This window comes from Lepus europaeus, chromosome 3 (genome assembly GCF_033115175.1).
Source record: "Lepus europaeus isolate LE1 chromosome 3, mLepTim1.pri, whole genome shotgun sequence".
In the NCBI taxonomy this organism is placed as follows: Eukaryota; Metazoa; Chordata; class Mammalia; order Lagomorpha; family Leporidae; genus Lepus; species Lepus europaeus.
The window spans coordinates 138,616,871-138,637,752 of NC_084829.1; the positions used below are offsets into that span (position 1 = coordinate 138,616,871).

The 20,882-nt window shown below is 42.3% G+C and overlaps 1 protein-coding gene across 1 annotated transcript in view; it reads left to right on the forward strand.

Annotated features, from left to right (window-relative positions):
* The window catches only part of ARFGEF3 (ARFGEF family member 3), a 183,321-nt gene that overhangs the window by 79,158 nt on the left and 83,281 nt on the right, over positions 1-20,882 (forward strand). Inside the window, exons 7-9 of the mRNA XM_062186827.1 lie at positions 2,125-2,167; positions 5,663-5,741; positions 19,774-19,878. Coding sequence (XP_062042811.1) covers positions 2,125-2,167; positions 5,663-5,741; positions 19,774-19,878 — 227 coding nt within the window. The remainder of the gene's footprint in view (positions 1-2,124; positions 2,168-5,662; positions 5,742-19,773; positions 19,879-20,882) is intronic.

A 20,882-nucleotide genomic window follows, 5' to 3' on the forward strand; every position in this document is an offset into this window, starting at 1 on the left:
AATTTGAATCTGGTGATGAGGGAATATTCATTTAAAAAAATTTAAAATCTAGAAATGGACAACATGTCATGAGAAAAAAAGGGGTTTTGATGGATGTAAACCTAAGATGTGAATTCTTACATGAATACATATTCCTAGTCCATCTTTGCTAAGTGACCACATTCAATAATACTTCAGTATGAACAATATGTTAGTGTTTTAAGACAAAACACTTAAATGGGATTTTGTGGTTTCAAAGAGCTTTCAATGTTACTGTTTAATCCTCTTTGGAATTGTAAGTAGGAGAGTACAGTCCCATGCTGCATACCATTTTGGGCACCATGGGCGATGGTTTGTAGCGTAGGTGTGCCGCAGGCTGCGCTGTCTGCAGGTGCACACCTCCACTGTGTGATGACTACTCAGTGACAGCACACATCCCATGTCTGAGTGATGTGTCCCTGTCCTCGTGCTGGTCTCACATCAAGTGCCTCAGCCTTTTAGCCTTTCTTGCTCTTCAGTAAGAGTGGTATCGTGTGTCATTGCAGAGTCCTAGATGGTACCACAGGGTCACCTGCCTTTATCCTGGGTGACGTGTGATGAATTGGCCTTCTGGTCCCACTCCCCCAAATGGAAGCAAGAATCTATATACAGTGGAAAATGAGTAGTTCCTGTCAATTCCTTTCGATTAGTCATGCAGTCCCTGGAGATGCGATTCCATGTCCCAGGAAACCACAGATCTCAGAATGCTAACATTTGACACGTTTGTGATGTCCAGTAGAGGAAGATATTAGTTTTGCCACCTACAAATTAGGTATTTTTTGAGAAGCTGTTAAAGTGGAGTGGTCTATAGGAATGGTAAGGTTTGCTGTAAGGAGGCTGTGTGTTCCCTTGGGGGACAGGAAGCCTTACTTGGGGCAGAGGTGGAGATTTTTAACATACTCCATTTCCAGAAGATACCCTGGGCCACCTCAGATCAGGAAGACTCAAATACAGCCGAAAGAAAAGAAATAACTTAGAACACCAAGGCATTAACATGAAGTGCATCTTCAACCTGCTGTCTATCCCTACCCTGCACCCAGGACAGACTACAATTTTGATTTGGTGTCCTCAGAAACCCTTTGTTATCATCCAGCTTTATTAATGAATTGACTACATGACCATAGCCATTGTTAAACTGTGAGTTACTCATTTCACAAAGCAAAATTACCAAGGTAAATATTTGGAGCTAGGGGACAGGGTAGGAATTTGCCTACCTTAAATATGATGCAGAAGTGTTTCCTCCAGAAAATAACATTCTAATCATGTCCTGCGCTGTAGCCTCTGACATAACATCACACCAAAACCGGTTTAGAGCAGCTGATTCCACAGATTCATGAATGGAGGATAGTAGAAATATGTGCCTATTACAAGAGTATTAAAAAAACAGCACCATGAGATGATGTACATGTCTCGTGGTTAATTAGTGTGAAATGCCTTCCTGTTATCTCCTGGTGCAGACATGTCGGGAGGCTGAAGTGCCTCCTTTCCTGTTCTCAGCTCAGTAGCCATGGTATTGTCCTGGCCTTGGCAAGTCTTACTATTTTTAATCATCCTTCCCTCAAAGTTCCTTCTCCATCCCCATGGATCTGAATCTACCCAGCAGCAGTCAGAGAGGCTGGTCTCATAGGAGGAAGTCAACTTGCTTTCCATGAAATAGGAAGATGGTGCTTCTTTGCACCTGTATTTTGAAGCCCAGTGACCTGATCCTTCGATCACAGAGAGTCTGCCTTTGCCAGGTGCCAGGCACAATGTAATCTGTGACCTTGGGAGAAGATGTTCTCTGCTGTGCCTTACAGCAGGTATGGCCCCAAGTCAGCATCCAACACCCTGGGATCATAAAGGTGCACCACAGGGCTTCAACTTCCCGGAAGCTTGTGGTCTCCCGAGTGCATTATTTTTGCAACTGGTAAGTCTAATCCCAGGTATCATTATCTTTCTCCTAAATAGCATGAATAATGAAATGATGTGACGAGCTGGAGGGTGTGCTTAGGTAAGGGAGCTGAGCCCCAGACACTGAAGGCACCATTTTATTTACTAGAATTTTCCATTGTCTGAGTTAGGATTCTTACCTATGTCTCCTAATTGCCTGTGTGTCTCCCTTGCTAGATCATTGAAAATCCAGATGTCCCACAGGAATTCAGGAATCAAGGTAATGGGTTTGATTTTTACCAGCTCAGTTTTAAAAGTGGTCCTGTGAGTGAATGCTAGCTGTGTGCCTGCCGTTGTGGGTGTGACGATATCTAGGAGATCTCCTGCTGACTTGTACGCCTACTCGTGCTCCTTGGAGGTTCTGCTCAGGTTTGCCTTCCCTGCTGTTATTTAATAAGCTACTGTCTTCCTTCTGTCACTATACTCATTCATGCTAACTACATCTCTTCCTGTCCCATCTCTGTGACACACCTCCTTCTTGTAGGCTGCCTTTGCTTGTGTTATGTTTTCTTAGTTACTTTGTTCTCCATGAAAGTCAGGTTTAATTGCTGGAATGAGAATTGAGTAGAGGGTGGCAGAACGCTGACTGGCACACAGTGCTATTAGCCCAGAATTGTGTCTGTCAAAGCTCAGTGTCTTCATGTGATAAATGAGTCATCTTATAAGGAGTCATGCAGTATAAGCCCAATATAGGCCACAGACAAAACCAAGTCAAAGAACTTTCTTTTTGACCCACAGGAGCAGAAATAAAATTATGATTCACACATAATTGACAAGAAATTTTATTTTTTAAAAATTTATTTATTTGAAAGGCAAAGAGAGAGCATGAAAGAGAGGGAGACAGAGAGAGAGTGGGATGGGGGAATCTCCCATCTACAGGTTTACTCCCCAAATGCCTGCAACAGCCAGAACTGGGCCAGGCAGAAGCCAGGAGCCAGGAACTCTATCTGAGTCTCCCACATGGGCGGCAGGACCCAAATGCTTGGTCCATTCTCTGCTGACTTCTCAGGAAGAAGGATTGGAAACAGAGTAACTGAGATTCAACCAAGCACTCAGATTTGAGATGTGAGTGTCCCTAGTGGCTGTTTAACCTGCTGTGCCAGAACATCTGGCCCAGCAATTTAATATTTTAAAACAAGTTTAGGGGACTGGTGCTGTGGCACAGCGGGTCAAAGCCATGGCTCCATATGGCCACGAGTTCAAGTCTCAGATGGTCCATTTATCATCCAGCTCCTTTTTTTTAAAAGATTTATTTATTTATTATTTGAAAGGCAGAGTTACAGAGAGGCAGAGAGAGAGAGAGAGAGAGAGAGAGAGAGATTGATTTCCATCTGCTGGTTCACTCCCTAAATGGCCCCAATGGCCAGAGCTGGGCCAATCCAAAGCCAGGAGATTGTACCAGGGCTCCCACATGGGTGCAGAAGCCATCTTCTTGGGCCATCTTCTGCTTTCCCATGCCATAACAGAGAGATGGATTGGATGTGGAGCAGCTAGGACTCGAACCAGTGCCCGTATGGGATGCCAGCACTGCAGGCGGCAGCTTTACCCACTAAGGCACAGTGCTAACCCTCAGCTCCTTTCTAATGTACCTGGGAAGGCAGCAGAGGATGGCCCAGGTACTTGGGCCCTTGTACCCACATGGCAAACCCAGAAGAAGCTCCTGGCTTCAACCTAACCCAGCCCAGTCATTGCATCCACTTGGGGAATGAACCAACAGATGGAAGACCTCTCTCTCTGTCTCTCCCTCTTTTTCTTTCTCTGTAACTCTGCCTTTCACATAAATAAAAGAACTCTTTAAAATAAAGTTCAGGGAAAATACTTATAATGAAAAATTCATGCATGAATTTCAATTAAAAAAAATAAATTTAGTTGCATTGTTTTTCTGAGTGATGAAAAACTTACTCCAATTTAATTACAATTGAAATGGGTTTTATTTCAGATTTTATTCAGTAATGTTAAAAATATTGGGAAAATTTGCTTTTCTGTTTGCCCAGTGAATGATAGGGAGAGGGAGATAGGAGTGGGAGAAGATGGAAAGGGGCGGGAATGCAAGGGAGAGCGAGTGAAGCGGCTGAAGAACCATAATTAGGAGAAAAAGAGGGAATGACGGCAGTGAGAAAGAAATGCTCCGAGTCCTTTTCTGCAGCTTTGCAGCTTATTTTGGTCCCATCTGGCCGTGTTCCTAGGCTCTGGCCAGAAAAGCGCACTGGGTTTTACCAGCTTTTAAAGCTCTCAGTGATAATGCTCCAAGATGATCCACTTGTCCTTTCCTGACTGCTGTATGATCATAAAACCTTCACTTCAGTGTGGGGTGGTTTTCTAAACTAAGAGAGGGTCAAGATCCCCTTGTCAGGAACATATCTGTTTTCAGGCAGCTGGTGTGGGGTCTACTGGGTTAAGCCACTGCCTGTGACGCTAACATCCCATGTGAGCACCAGTTCAAAGTCCCAGCTGCTCCGCTTCTGATTGAGCTCCCTGCTAGTGCACCTGGGAAGGCAGCAGAAGTTGGTCCAAGTGCTTGGGCCCCTGCCACTCACACGGGAGACCAGCCCAGGCCATTGTGTCCATTTGGGGAGTGAACCAGTGGGTGGAGGATCTCTTTCTCTCCATCTTTCCCTTTCTGTTATTTAACCTTTCAAATAAATAAATAAATCTTTTTAAAAAAATACATTTGGAAAAATTCATGGAGGGCTTTGTTTAAAATTTGTCTAGAATTCAACTTAAGAACCACTTATGGGTTTGGCTTCTTTTAAACTTGTTTTATCGTTGTCCCTTATTGTTTCTCAGTTTTTCTCCTACATTTAAGATCTTGTGTTCTGAGGCTCAGCCATTTCTCTCTTCCCTCTGCCCTCCACCCACTTTGCTTTTATTTTTTTCTCATTTTTTCTTCCATCTTTCTTGGCTCCATGGGCACTCATTTATGAATACAGTCACCAAATAGTTAGCCATATTTATAAAGATCTTTATAGGTTTTTCTTTTAGAAACCAAACATGTCTACTTGTTATTCACTTGACCCATCGATTCTGTGCAACTGCTGTGATTTATCCCGTCTTGCCAAAAGGAAAACTGAAGATTACCCAACCTCACACAGCAAGTTGTGGACATGGCCTTGAACAGATTCCAAATTCCACTCTTTGTCCCACAGTGCTTCTGGGGAGTTTTGGTTTTAGAAACTAAAACATGTTTGGAAGAAGCAATTATTTTTATGGTGTTTGCTTTTGCTCCATCATCAACAAAGTCTATGTGCCTGGCTGGCCATGAACAGACAGAGTAGGGGAAGATGGGGACCAAATGGTGTTGTCTCCCTTCTCCAATTTCTTTGTTCCAAGGGCTTTTCCACGCTGCCGTATTTTGTTTCTCTCAGAAGATCCAGAAAGTCAAGCTGTCAAAATAAGGGAAGCTTTCATAGCCTGCTGGCTTAAATAGTGGGATGATCATGGTCAATTGGGTGGTTTTTTTAAATTAACAAAACTATCTGTCATTAGGTTTGAATTTTACGTATACTACTAAGCAACAGCTCATTATTTTCTCTCTGGGTTATCTTTTGGGTGTTTCACTGTAGAAAGGAATGATTATGTTTTATTCTGAGATGATTTTTGTGGCCCACTCATATTTGGTCATGAAAAACTGCAGAAGTGGAGGGTAGAAAGTGCATGGGGGGAGTTGCTGGTGCCCCCCCAGCATCTAATGGCTGTCACCTCCCATGTTTCAAAGGATCAACAGTGGAGTCCCTGTGTGACGATGTGGTCTCTGTGCTCGCTGTCCTGTGTGAGAAGCTGCAAGCCTCCATAAAGTAAGTGCCATAACCATGGTGGCTCTTATTCACCAACGGGCTAGAGAATTCATTTTTTGTCTACAGCATCATTAAAAATTGTATGTCAATGGGATAATGATTCTGCCACCCTGGCATTCACCTGTCACTCCTGAAAAATACACGCAGAAACCATGGGCAATCCCAAATTATCAAAAACCTTTACCAAAGTCTATCATGTTCTGATATGAAAATGGGAAACCCATATCTTGTAAAGAAGACTCCATCTCCTGAGTGTGGAGCTGAGTGGAAGGAATGGTAGGCCGAGCTGGTTGATGTGAGGGGCAGTGCTAACTCATTCTTAGCTGTGCTTTGCCACTGTAGATGACTATTCTCAATAAACCATGCTGCCTCTTCTTCCTCTGACAAAGACCAGGGTTGTATTGCTCCTTCTCTGCTGCTGCTTTTTTTTTTTAAGATTTTATTTATTTGAAATGCAGAGTTAGAGAGGTAGAGGTAGAAAGAGAGAAGTCTTTCATGCATTGGTTTACTCCCCAGTGGCCGCAATGGCTGGAGCTGGTCCGATCCGAAGCCAAGAGCCAGAAGCTTCTTTCAGCTTTCCCACACAGGTGCAGGGGCCCAAGCTCTTGGGCCATCTTCTGCTGCTTTCCTAGGCCATAGCAGAGAGAGCTGGATCAGAAGTAGAGCAGCTGGGTCAGGAACCAGTGCCCACATGGGATGCTGGTGCCGCAGGCGGGAGATTAATCTATTGCACTACAGCACTGGCCCCTCTGCTTCTTCTAACATTTCCTGAGCCTGTGAGCTCACACATACATCTTTAAACAGAACATATTAGTCTAACTTTTATGTGCTTTTTACTCTTTGCATTTCAGTCTAACCATTAGTGTTAGTTCATTTAGATCATGTCTGCTACCATAGCTCTCCACACAGTAAGTTAAGAAAACAATTTATGCATCAAAGTAAGGTAAAAAGTAAAAAAAAGTAAAAGGTAAAGCCAAAGCTTGGAAAGAGCAGGCTCTCCAGGATGGACTGGAAGTCTCTACTGGCTACGTGTATCATGAATTGCACAAGTCTGCCACATGGTGAAATTCTGAAATGCTCTTTGAATTATGACAGAGACAAGAAACTGTCATGCTAACTAGAACATTGGACAATTCAAGAGACTTTTGCTTGTAGAATTTTACTTTGTTTTCATCTGAATCAAAAAAAATTGTACATATTTCTGGGATACCACATGACATCCCAGTACATGCATACTCTGTGTTCTATTCAACTCAGGGTTAACATACCTATGGGTATATTCCCTCAAAATTTCTCATTTTTTTATGATGAAAGTTCCCTTCTAGCTTTTTTTTTTAAGAAAAATATACAACACATTGTTACAGTAACACCCTACTGTAGTACAACCCCAGAACTTCTTCCTCCTGTCTGTCTGTAACAGCATTCATTAATCAACCTGGCCCCATTTCTCCCTCCCTCCGACTGTCCCCAGCCTCTGGTCACCACTGTTCTACTTTCAACCTTGATGAGATTAATTTTCTTATATTCCACAGATGAGTAACATCATTCACCTTCTATACCTGACTTATTTTACTTAACATAAGGACCTCCATGTCATTGCAAATGGCAAGGATTTCATCTTTCATATAGCTGAATAGTATCCCAGTGTTTCTGTGTGTGTGTGTGTGTATGTATCACATTTTATTTGTTCATCAGGTGATGGACACTTGGGTTTTTTCCATTTGTTGGCTATAGCCCTGCAGTAAACTTGGATATGAAGATACCTTTAACACAAACAGATTTCATTTAGCTTGGATATATATGCAGTAGTGGGATTCTTGAATCATTTAGTGTTGCTAATTTTAATTATATAAAGAACTTCCATAATGCCTTCCGCAGTGTCTGTACTGATTTACATTCCCAACAGCAGTGTGCAAGTGTTCCCTTTTCTCTACATCCTTGCCAGCACTTGCCATCTTTTGTCCTTTTGAGAATACCCAATCTAACTAGAGTGGGGATGATATCTCATTGTGGTTTTGATTTGCATTTCCCTGATGATACTGATGTAGAACGTTTTCTCGCGTATTTGTTGGCTATTTGTATGTCTTCCTCTGAAAAAATGTGTGTTTATAGCTGTTGCCTGTTTTCTTAAATTTTATTTATTCAAGATTGGAGAAAGGGCTGGCATTGTGGCATAGAAGGTAAAGCTGCCTCCTGCAATGCCAGCATCCCATATGGGCACCAGTTTGTGTCCCAACTGCACTTCTGATCCAGCTCCCTGCTAATGGCCTGGGAAAGCAGTAGAAGATGGCCCAAGTGTTTGGACCCCTGCACCCACCTGGGAGACCTAGAAGAAGTTCCTGGCTCCTGGCTTTGCCTTCCCCAACCCTGGCCATTTTGGCCATCTGTGGAGTAAACCAGTGGATGGGAGATTCTCTCAGTCTCTCTTTCTGTGTCTCTGTCTCTCGGTCTCACCCTCTCTCTCTCTAACTCTTTCAAATAGATAAATTAATCTTTTATTTAAAAAAAAAAAAGGTGGAGAAACAGACAGAGCTGCCATCCACAGGTTCACTTCTGCAATGCCCACAACAGCTGAGGCAGGGCTGGAGTCAGAGCCAAGAGCTGGAAACTCAATCCATGTCTCCCATGCGGGTGGCAAGGATCCTACTCTTGAACCATCCATCACCTGTTGCCTCCCAGGATCTGCAGTGGTAGGAAGCTGGAGTCAGAAGCCAGAACTGAGAATCGAACCTAGTGCACTGCTGTATTAGACATAGACATCTCAACTGATGTCCTAACCAATACAATGTCTTCTACCAATTGCCCATTTGTTAACTGAGTTATTGATTGATTGATTGCTGTGAAGTATTTGAGTTCCTTACACTTGCATATTCTAAATACTGACTTCTCGTCACATGTATAGCTTACAAATATTTTCTCCCAAGGTTGTATCTTGGCTGTTTTGATTGTTTCTTTTGCTCTGCAGAAGTGTTTCAGGTTGATGAAATCTCATTTGTCTGTTTTTGCTTTTGTTTCCTGTGCTGTTTGAGTTTGACCCCCCCCCCAAAAAAAAAAAAACCCTTATCATTTCCAATGTCCTGTAATGTTTCCCTTATGTTTTCTTCTGTTGATTTCATTGTTTCAAGTTTTATTTTTAGGTCTTTAATCTATTTTGAGTTTATTTTATTTACATGGTGAGAGATGGGAGAGGGAGATTTAGTTTCATTCTACTACATGTGGATAGCCAGTTTTCTCAGCACCATTTGTTGAAAAGACTGTCCTTTCTCAAACATGTGTTCTTAGCACGTTTGTCAGGATCAGTTGGCTGTTGATGAATGGGTTTACTTCTAAGCTCTCTAGTCTTTTTCATCAGTCTGTGTGTCTCTTTTCATGCCAATTCTATGTTTTTTAATTAAGATAGTTTTGTTGTATATTATCTTAAAGTCAAATGATGTAATACCTCCTGCTTTGTTCTTTGTGCTCAAGATTGCTTTGGGTTTTTTTGTGGCTTCTTAGTAATACTACTAAAAATTTTGGAAGTACTTTCTAGTTGTCTGAGAGATTCATTAGTATTTTGGTAGCAATTTCATTAAATCTGTATATTGCATTGGAAAGTATGGATTTTTATTGATATTGATTCTTGGAATCAATGAACATGGGCTGTCTTTCCCTTTCTCTCTACACTCTTTCAATTTCTTTCTTCAATGTTCTATATAGTTTTCAATGTAGAAATTTTTCACCTCCTTGGTTAAATTTATTCCTATTTTTTTTTGTCTTGATTCGTTTTTTGTAGCTCTTGGAAATGGGATTGCTTTCTTGATTTCTTTTTTAGATAATATGCTATTGGTATATAACAATATGATTTTTGTATGTTTACTTTATATCATGCAACTCTGCTAAATTTATTATTTCCAATAAATTAGTGTTTTAATAGCATCTTTGGAGTTTTCTACATATAAAGTTGTATCATTTGCAGTGACAATTTGGCCTCCTCCCTTCCAATGTAGATGTCCTTTATTTCTTTCTCTAGCCTAATTGTTCTGGCACTTGTAGAATTTTAAAAATACCAATGAGTTGGGAAAATAGTCTAGTTGCAGATATGAACAAAGTCTCACTTTCCTGGAAAACATTGCAGAAACTTTTTTTAAGTTTTATTTAAATTCTTTTGATTAATGTAATCATTGAACATTACTCTAGGGCACATTGGAATATCTGAGTACACAGACACAGTATAAGCTCAGGAGAGGCAGCAGGTCTTTACTTCTCTGTTCACAGCTTCATGCAGTTCTTTATACAGGACATAATACTGTGAGCTGTAGTCATCACACTGTGTCATGGCACATGGGAACTTGCTACTTTTATCTCACTGTTATCTAAACTCCCTCTATCCCCAGCCCCCACCCTTCTGAGCCTCTAGTAATAGCAATTCTTAGTTCAGATGCATTAAGAAAGCATGTAGTAATTATCTTCCTGTGTCTGGCTAATGATCTCCATAATTTTGCAGCAAATAGCAAACAATATTTCCTTCTTTTTCTTGGCTAAATGATGTTCCATCATCCATTCATCCACTGATAAAGACCTAGGTTGGATCCATATCTTTTTTTTCCTCATCAATTCTCATGTTGGTGTGGCATAATATAAAGAGAACAGATTCAATGTAGTTCACAGATCTGAGAACATAATGATACTTCCTTTCCTCCCTCTCTCCCTCTCCCTTCCTCTTTCTCTCTCTCTTACTCCTTTCTCTCTCTTTCCTTTTTCTTTTTTAGTTTTTGACATATTTTTCAATTTACATTCTAATGAAATGCTTAATGCTCCACTAAAGAAGGAGTTTCTTTTATATGTAGAAGTCTATATATATATATAGTTTGAAAAGTGGTTGTCATCTTACTTGTCATATAGATATTTATAAATGTTCATTGAATTATATCCTTTTTAGAATAAGACAGCCTTCTTTCCTCATTTTATGATCTTTATCCTGAGCTCCACATTATGTGATATTAATATCTCTACCCCTGTGTCCTTTGTGCTTTATTTCCCTGGGGTATATTTAGTTCTCAAGCTTCATGGATCTTTTTGATTGACTGCTTCTTTTATAGACAGCATACAGATAGGCTTGATATGTGACCCATTCTGAAAACTATTTTATCTTGATATTTATTTTTATTTAAAAATAAATTTTTTAAAAAAGAGGACTTGTAAATGCCTACTAGCCCAAGATCATTGGGGACACCTGAGGCTCACAGAATCTGGATGATAAACTTGCAGTGAGAGAGCCTGGACAACGTTGGGAATCACAGGGCATCCAGTAGAAGGCTGCTAGGAGAGACTGTCACTGGATGTGGGCTTGGGTTAGGTAATTTTGGAGTGGAAGTGAGGGCTTGGTTCAGGGATTAAGTGCTGTCAGAAGGTAGAAACTAAAGCATTGGCCATTTTAATGTTTATTTAGCAAATAAAAGAAACAAATGGAAGCTAGCAGTGCCATTAGATAATAAGTAGATGTCACAGGGGAGGGACATTTTGTCATTTTTGTGGTTGTACAGAATGCTTTTATTAAAAATTGTTCAGACATGATTTTCAGTAGGCTTTTATCTTGTACCACCTTTGAAAAGTAGAAAGACTATGTTTTCCCTTGCCTGTGAAATAATAAGGAAGAAGCTAAACAATTTTCCTGGGTAGTTTTCTCAAGGAAAAACTGGGCTGTTGTGTTAGAAAGGTGAGGGTGTGCATTAGTCAGCTTCTCCTTACTACAGCAGCATACCTATGACAAGCTACACACAGCAGAAGGAAGCCTATTTCAGTTCATAATTTTGCAGCTTCACAGGCTAAGATCAAGGGGTCCCATTGCTTCAGCATCTGGTGATGGCATTTTCATCGGCAGAGTGTAGATACTGTGCAGAGCATCACATGGCAACAGGGAGTGTGTGTGTGTGTGTGTCTGTCTGTCTCATAAAGCCACCATGATTGTGTCATGAAGGTTCCACCCCAAAAACCTAGTCCAATCTACCACCTCCCAAAGGCCCCACCTCTGTAGTACTATTAACATAGATTGCAGAGACCAAGTCTTCCACACACAGCCTTTGGTGGACACTCACATAATATCCAGTCTCAGCAAGGAGGCTCATGGTCATTGTGTCAATTAATAATTAATACTGCACCATTAGGATGCATCAGGATAGATCTAGCAAGCAGAACCTTAACATGTACCATTCATTGTTCATTGGCCAGAAAAGAGTATTGAGCTAGGTCAGGTGTCCCTGGCATTCCAAGGTTGAAGTTCATGGTTCTTTAAGACCTAGATGTCTGCAATGCCAGCTACAGGACTCCATATGTAGGGTGACCAAACAACCTGGTTTACCTGGGACAGTCCAAGGTTATGCCTGTTGTGTAATGATCACAGGCATTCACTTTTTATGTCTTTTCAGAAATACTGCTATACGTGGATTTTTTTTCAACTGCCTAGTGCTGAGCATGTAGTAAATATTTGGTATATTTTATCTCTAAACAGGTTTGTTTACTTTCAGAATTGTTGGCACTAATTCCAATTTATAATGCAGTTAGGAACACTGAGATTCCGACATCAGAAAATTGACTGTAAATCAGTAGGAAAAAGCAGTGCACAAATATTTATTGCAAATATGTACACATACATATTAGAAACAAAGGTCATAGATTTCTATCAGTTACTGAAAACATTTCTTAACTATATAACTTGAGAATGGACTTTAAATGGGAAAATAATTTGTATGATGCATTCATGTTTTTCTCGGGTTTCTCATTGGACATTTCAACAAACATGCCTGTAAGGCATACTGTGGTTGAGCTTAAAGGACTTTATAGAATTCTCATTGTCTTGCTTGGCCTTTCTACTAAATTCTCCTGGTCATAATTCTTCCTCTAGAGATTGTTTTGTTTGTTTGTTTGTTTGAGTTGATCTTTCCCATCATGATTCCATCACTCTACGATGAAGGCCCTACTGCAAAAGCAGCTCGGGACATAATATGTTTAGTGCAGCTGTGATGAGAACTCTTTAAGTCCACCTGATCAGATTGCACCAGGCCCTTGGCTTCTATCTGCTTGTTCTGTTCATTCTCCTTGTTAAGCGTGTATGTCTGTATTTCTTCTGATTTCTCTTAACTAAACTTGATGACGCCTCTCCTACTTTCTAAGTAAGTTTTTCCTTTAAAATTACACCATGGTTAGTACTTGCCCTATCAGCCATTTCCACAACCGGTACCCACATACTTCACAGGGCTTTAGCTGTATAGGAGTGTGAATTCATAAGATGTTCTGTCTCCTGGGGGAATTCAGAAAATGCATGCAGGTAGCAGAACAACTCACTCACATGGCTTGGAGATGCGATATAAATAGCATTCTATATTAAGCAAATCGGGTTACATGATGCTGTTTCAATCCAAGAATTTTTAGAAGATTAATCGGGGTTAGACATTTATTCCTTATTTCCCTGTCTCCAGTCCTCCTAGTATAGAATGTCAGAGAGGAACCCATACCAAAGCAAGCTTGGAATCAATGAGGCCGGGTAAATGTTCATATCATTTGTTTTAATTCCATTCCCCCCTTTCCACAATTGTTTAATTCCCTCTCCCCTTCTTACAACTAAGCTAAAATCTGTTTCTAAGGGAGGGTGGCAAAGTGAAAATGGTTTAAAATGACTCTCTAAGGACTCCAGAGCTCCTGGCCGTGCGGCCAGCATGGGTGACGCAGAGCCTTCACGGCCCACTGATTGCCTCCCAGGGTTGTTCTTTATGGGTCACCCACTTGGGAACAAACAGGGAAGAGCAGAGGATGTGACCAGCAGATATTCAACCTGCCGACCGTGAAATGCTCAAACAAAGGACCAAGAAGAGTGACTCACAGCCCTCCCACGTGGGCAGATTTTCCCCTTGTGTGTTTTTAGAGCTGGCTGGTGTCTAGGTTCTTTCTACCCTATGCATTGCAAGTGTTTGTTTACAGTTGGACAAATATTAAACGTATACCCACTGTGCACCTGCTGGTGTGTCTCCAGAGTGAGGGGCAGGAGTGGAAGGCGCTGACATTTTGAACAGCTGCACCAGTGCCATAACTCATGCAAGGCCATGAGGACCTGTTTTCCAGACTGCTACAGCCCACAGGAAATCTGCCGAGTTCAGTCACCGAGGAGACTGGGGCCAGTTACCTTGGCAATGCGTTCCCTGTCAGTCTCATGCCTTGGGGTCCCAGTATTTGCCATGCACACTTTAGGGGTACTCACAGGAGCCTAGACTTCTAGTAGCTTTCCTTTGGACTGACTTCCAGTGAGTTCAGAAATGGAGTCTTTGTTGTCTACAGTTATTTTACTGTTATGTCTACTGTTACTGTCTACAGTTATTTTACTGTTATGATGCCAGACTGACAGTTTGAGAAAGAAATTTTTGTATTGGGACATTTAATTCTTTTTCTTTTTCAAAATGAGTCCAGTGATTAGTCAGAAAGGTTAACCTGACACGGTAGCAAAGCAGCCCTTCTAGAAGTGCCTTTTAATGTGATTTATCCATGATAGTGTGTCCTTTCAGTTTGTCCTCTCCAATCTGTTCATTCTAAAGCATCCTGATGAGATGAGTGTTTTATTTTTTTTATTTATTTATTTTTCTTTTTAAATTTTATTTAAGGTATACAAATTTCATGTATTTCATATATACAGATCAGGAACATAGTGATATTTTCCACTCTACCCTTCCTCCCGCCTACACGCTCACCCTTCTTCCTCCTCCCACTCATATTTCCATTCTTTTTTAAAATGATTTTTTATTTCATAAATGTGAATTTACAAAGTGCAACTTTTGTATTGTTGTGGCTTCCCCGCCCAACCTCCCTCCCTCCCGTGGCCCTCCCCTCTCCCTCTCCCATCCCGCCCTTTATCGAGTTTCATTTTCAATTACCTTCATATACTGAAGAACAACTTAGTATATACTAAGCAAGGATTTCAACAGGCTGCACTCACACAACCACACAAGGTACAGGGTACTGTTCGACTAGTAGTGTTGTTTTTAAGTTTCATAGTAAAACACATTAAGGACAGAGATCCTACATGGGGAGCATGTACCCAGTGACTCCCGTTGTTGATTTAACAATTGGCACTCTTATTTATGACGTCAGCAATCACCCGAGACTCTTGCTATGAGCTGTCTAGGCTATGGAAGTCCCTTGAGTTCACTGACTCTGAACTTGTTTAGTCAAGGCCGTATCACAGTGGAGGTTCCTTCCTCCCTTCAGAGAAAGGCGCCTCTCTCCTTGATGGCCTGTTCCTTCTGCTGGGGTCTTGTTCACCAGGGTCTTTCATTTAGATTGTTTTTTGCCGTCGTGTCATGGCTTTCCATGCCTGTGAGACTCTCATGGACCTTTTAGCCAGATCCAAATGTCCCAAGGGTTGATTCTGAGGCAGGAGTGCTGTTTTGGGCGTTTGCCATTCTATGAGTCTGCTGTGTGTCTTGCTTCCCCCGCAGGATCATTCTCTCCTTTTTAATTCTATCCTTCATTATTTGCTTACACTGGTCTTATTTGTGAAATCTCTTCAACACATACCCTATCTTTTTGATTGGTTGTGTATTTATACTTATCACTTTACCAAGTGCGCTGGCATTAGTACCTGCCTCCTTGGTAAAATTGATTTGAAATCCCCTGGCACATTTCTAGTTCCACCATTGGAGGTAAGTCCGAGTGAACATGTGCCAACCTATATATCTCCTCCCTCTCTTATTCCCACTCCTATGTTTAACATAGATCACTTTTCTGTTAACTTTAAACGCCTAAAAATGATTGTGCATTGATTACACAGTTCAACCAGTGGTCTTATGTAGAACAAACAGAGACAGGATCAGCCCTTGTCTAGACTGTTGAGGAACAACTTACTATTTTATTCCTTTTAGTATTTTTGTTGTTGTGGTTGTTATTGTTGCTCTGTTTGTTCTACATGAGATGAGTGTTTTAAATGCAAATAGAATTGAAGATGAATAGAATAGAATCTAGAGGAGTTAGCAAGCTTCCAGGCCCTGCCTGCTCTCTAGCGCCCCCTTCTGGTGGTGCCATCTTTGCATTCCACTCCATCCACAAACCTCCCAGCCCAAACTCTTCCTTCTCTGCCCCCAGGCTTTGCAGACCCCCCTCCCCAAATCCTCTATTCAGCAGGCCCTGACTTGAATTTCAAGTTTCTACTACGACTCCATTGCCTAGGGAAATTCTTTCTAGATCCTAAGGAGATGCCTGTCCTATATGGTCTCACAGTTTAACTTACATAGCATGGTCTCTAAGTGTTGGGTGACTCATTTTCAGTATTTCCTATCTCCTTGCTTATTTGTCTGTCAAGTCCCATAATAACACAGAATGTGCTGTTTGAGGTCAGCAACTGCGTCTTGTTCATAAGCGTTGACAGGAAGCTCGTAGGAGTTGGACCCTGGAATTATGAAGTCTGCACACAGTTCCAAATGGCTGATTAGTTCTAGCTTTTCTTATTCTTCCTCCAGCTATTACCTACCTCTTGGCAAACAGCGATAAGTTTCGTGAAGACTCAGCCCTACCCTGTCTCTTTCTCCACCCTGAAATGATATAGTAGAAGACATCAAGATAGAAGTAGGATCCCTCTTTCAAGACAGTTAAATTTTGACCATTGTACACTACTCTGGACAAAGTAGCTCTCTTTAGATTATGAGTCATCACACATTCCTGTAAAAGGCCACGTACTATAAGCTGAGCACCACCACTCTGCAAATCCAAACTCTGACATGCCTCAACACTTTGGAGCGCACCTGGGACTCGGGATTGTCAGATTTGGGACACTAACCTGGTAAAGCTTATACAAATATTCCATAATCGGGAAAACTCCAAAGTCTACAACACTTCTGGCCCCAGGCAATTTGGATAAGGGCTATTCAACAGTGTCTCTGTCTCCTATCTGTTTCTGTTTGATTTTACAACCTTCTAAAAACATACAAATAGATTTTGGTTCTGAGACCGTGGGCAGGGGTTTGCCCTAGATCTATCACTTGCCAACCAGTTTTAGGGCATGATGTCAATTTTAGGGTATTGCACTTGGCACTGGTGAGGACCACCCTCCCCAGCCCCTGTCTTACTGTCTTCATCTGACAATTCCCCAGTTTTGTTTTGTTTTGTTTTTGCAGTGAGACAGCTGCAGCCTGGGGGGTGGTCTGATGGTCCATTTTCCTTTCTCCCTTCTGTCTCCTCAAGTTTATACTTTTCCCCTCCTGAGTCTGCCTTTCCTCTGCCTCCTTTTCCTAGGAATTATTTGAGCTGCTAAGAACACGAGGCTTCCTTTTGGGACTTATTTGTTTTAAACTAAAGAAGAAAAGACTCAACTAAAAATGATTTTTTAGAACAATGTAAAGATCTTAATCTTTTTAAGTTTTTTTGTTTGTTTGTTTTGAAAGTTACAGAAAGAAGAAGCAAGACACACAGAGAGAGAAAGAGAGAGATCTCCATCCACTGGTTCACTCCTTAAATGGCCACAACAGCTGGGGCTGGGTCAGGCCAGAGCCAGGAGCTTCATTCGGGTCTCCCGCATGGATGCAGGGGCCCCAGTTCTTGGGCCATCTTCCATTGCTTTCTCAGGGCCAGATCAGAAGTGGAGCAGCCAGGTCTCAAACCAGTGCCCATTTGGGATGCTGGCATTGCAGGCAGATGCTTAACTTGCTATGCCACAATGCCGGCCCCTAAAAATGAGTTTTATCACCAAGTGTCTCTTTTTTCTGAAGATCCCATTCCATGCCAGATTGCTGAGTGAATTCTCTTTAGAAGGTTTATGATATATTTATAGTAAACGTGTCCTAGAAAATTTTCTTCCTCAGCCCCTCTGTCTCTTTGCCACCTGCCTGGATTGTAATACCTGCTGGTGGGCTGAGGAAAAGCCTTGTCTGTTCTCTTTGCTGGCTCTACTGAGGAACTCCAAAACAAGAACTGTGGAAGATAATTTGTCCAGTGAAGAACCACATTTCCTCAACAAATAAAGTAGGAAAGTCAAATACAAATTAGTAAATTATTGACCAGTTAAAAGATAATGTAGTAAATGGCCTCTTGAAAGGTTTAGACTATTAGACATGTTAAAAATTAACATTCTGGCATAAGCTATAGATTTTAGTTAATGTGCAAATATTTGTTCATTAATTATAGCAGATGCACTGTAAGATGTTAACAGGACAAACCATGTATGTGGGTGGTTAAGGACAGGTGCTGTGGTGTAGTAGGTTAAGCCTCTGCCTGTGGAGCCGGCAGCCCATATGGGCGCCGGTTCATGTCCTGGCTGCTCTTCTTCTGATCCAGCTCTCTGCTGTGGCCTGGGAAAGCAGTGGAACATGGCTCAAATGCTTGGGCCCCTGCAGCAGCATGGGAGGCCCAGAAGAAGCTCCTGGCTTCTGGCTTCAGATTGGCTATTTGGGGAGTGAACCAGCAGATAGAAGATCTTTCTCTCTTCCCCTCTTTCTATCTGTAACTCTACCTCTCAAATAAATAAAATCTTAACAAAAGAAAATAGAATTGTTCCAAAAGTTCATGGAAAAATGTGTATTATGAAAAATCTATGCATGGATTTTTTTTTTTAAGAAATATACTGGAACTTATCTTTCAGTTCCACTTTTTGAAAAAGATTTGTTTCTCTATTTGAAAGACTGATGGATCTTCTGTCTGCTAATTACTCAGTTTACTCTCCAAATGGCTGTAACCACCAGGGTTGGGTCAGGCTGAAGTCAGGAGCCAGAAACTCTGCCTGGGTCTCCTGTGTGGGTGGCAGGAACTCAAGTACTTAGGCCATTTTCCTCGGCTTCCTAGTTCATTAGCAGGGAATTAGATTGGAAGTGGAGCAACTGGGGCTCAAACCAGCATTCCCGTGGGATAAAGGCATCGCAGCTGGTGGCTTAACCTGCTGCACCACACCACCAGCCCTTAATTCCATTTTTCTATGAATTTTTTGAAATCATCTCATGGAGTGACTCTTCCCTATTAGTTTCTCTGTTAATTCTACAGAAAGCTGTTCTAAAAAGACAAGTTTCTGAATAACAAATAATTTTTCCCCACTGAGTTTGCTAGGGCTGCCCTAACAAAGTCCCCTAAATGGTACCGTGAACAACAGAAGGTTCTCGCCTCACAGTTCTGGAGGGGAGCCGTCCATGGCCAAGGCGTTGGTGTGTTGGTGAGGTTGCTTCCCTCTGAGCTCTGTGACAGTGAGATCCATTGCAAATCCCTCTCCTTGGCTTGAGCAAGGCTGCTTCAGAAAGTTCGAGGGTAATGGAATTAAAAGTTCATTTTGGCTAAAAAAAATTGAGATCCATGCATAGTTTATCCATAATGTACATTTTCCATAAACTTTTTGATGTCCCCTGTGTTTCTTTGGTTGTCTTCCCTCTTTATGGACCGGTGTCCAAAGTGCCATTTTATTAAGGGCACCAGTCTTAGTGAAAAAGGCTCCACACTGGGGACCTCATTTAAACTTGATTATCCCTGTACAACCTGTAACTCCAAACAAAAGGTCACACTCTGGGACCCTGGGGATTAGGACCTTAATCTATGAATTTTCAGGATGATACAATCTAACCCAGAATACTAAGCATCTCCCCCAAAAAATTAGGGCTTGCTTAAGAGCAGGTGTGGCAGCACAGCAATTAAGATGCCACTTGGGATGCTTGGGTCAAGTGCCACCCCTGCTTCTAAGCAAGCTTCCTGCTAATATGCGCCCTGGGAGATAGCTGATGCTGGCCCAGGTACTTGGGTTCCTGCCACTCCTGTGGGAGACCTGGGTGGAATTCCTGACTCCTGACTTTGGCCTGGCCAAGCCCCAGCTGTTGCGGGCATTTGGGGAATGAACCAACGGTTGGAAGATCTCTCTGTCTCTTGTCCCTCTGTGTCAGTCTGCCTTTCAACGAAATAGAGCTTTAAAAAAAAAAATACGCTCTAAATAATTGCTAAGTTAGGCATAGCAATGCCTACCATGTCCTAGGTATGAACCCACATACCACCTTTGATTCCCCTGTTGTCTGTCTGCCAACGTGTGTGTGCTGGTTCCGTTCTGCAGTGAGAGTCAGCAGCTGCAGCTTCTGTACTTGGAGTGCATCCTGTCCGTGCTCAGCAGCTCCTCCTCCGCCATGCACCTGCACAGGGGCTTCACAGACCTGATCTGGTGAGTAGACCCCTACCCAGAGGTGCCCCCCCTCCCCCAGGGCTCCTCCTGGCTGTGCCTCTCGGTCCCTTTCCACAGTGTTCCTTGTCCTACCAGTGGCTCCATCCGAGTGTACGTGTCTGGGGGAGAGAGCAGGGAAATTGGTTTGTTTACATGAATCAGAACAAAATGCAGAGAGAAACAGACGACGATTATGACAAAATTGCTTCCAAGTCCTTATTCCACTTTGCTGACATCATAGGCTTACGAGAGATGAGAATGAGGAGGCTTACTGTGTTGCTGGTTATAAGAACACATAGAGGCAGAATTACATGCAGGGCGTGAGGGAGATTGAATCTCACTGTTAGCCCTACCCTGCTCTGCTCTCCGTCTCAGCCTGAGAGCCGGTCACTTAGTTAGATGACAGGTGCCCTCAGGTTGCCAGGTGGCTGTTCTGGGCCCGTGGACAGGGAGGAAGCCGACTGTCAGTGTCAGTACAGAATTTGAAAATAACTTGTCAAATGAGAAATAATGGCGTAACTTATTTTTAAACAAAACTTTAAGCCATTTAGCAGTTTGCTTTCTTGAGAATCAGAGACAGAAACAGGGAGAGCAGGGTCCATCTGCCGGTTCACTCATGGAACTGTCTCCTACAGCTTGGGCTGAGTCAGGCTGATGCCAGAGCTGGGAAGGCAATCCATGTCCCCTATGCGAGTGGTAAGACTCGAACCACTGGAGCCATCACCACGGCCTCCCAGGGTTTGCATGGGCAGGAAGCTGGCAGCAAGGGCAGAGTCGGGTATTGAACCCAGGCACTTTGATGTGGAAGGTGGGCATCCCAGCCACAGGCTAAACACCCTCTCGCAGCCGTGTAGCATTTTGAGATGATCCCTTCAATTAAGCTGTTTTCTTAATGCTGCTCTTGCAGTTTAATTAGCCAACCCTAGCTTGAGAAACCCAGGAAGAATGGAGAGAGAGGCAAATGGGGCAGAACGCAGCCAACAGTCAGAGCAAGGAGGAGCCCA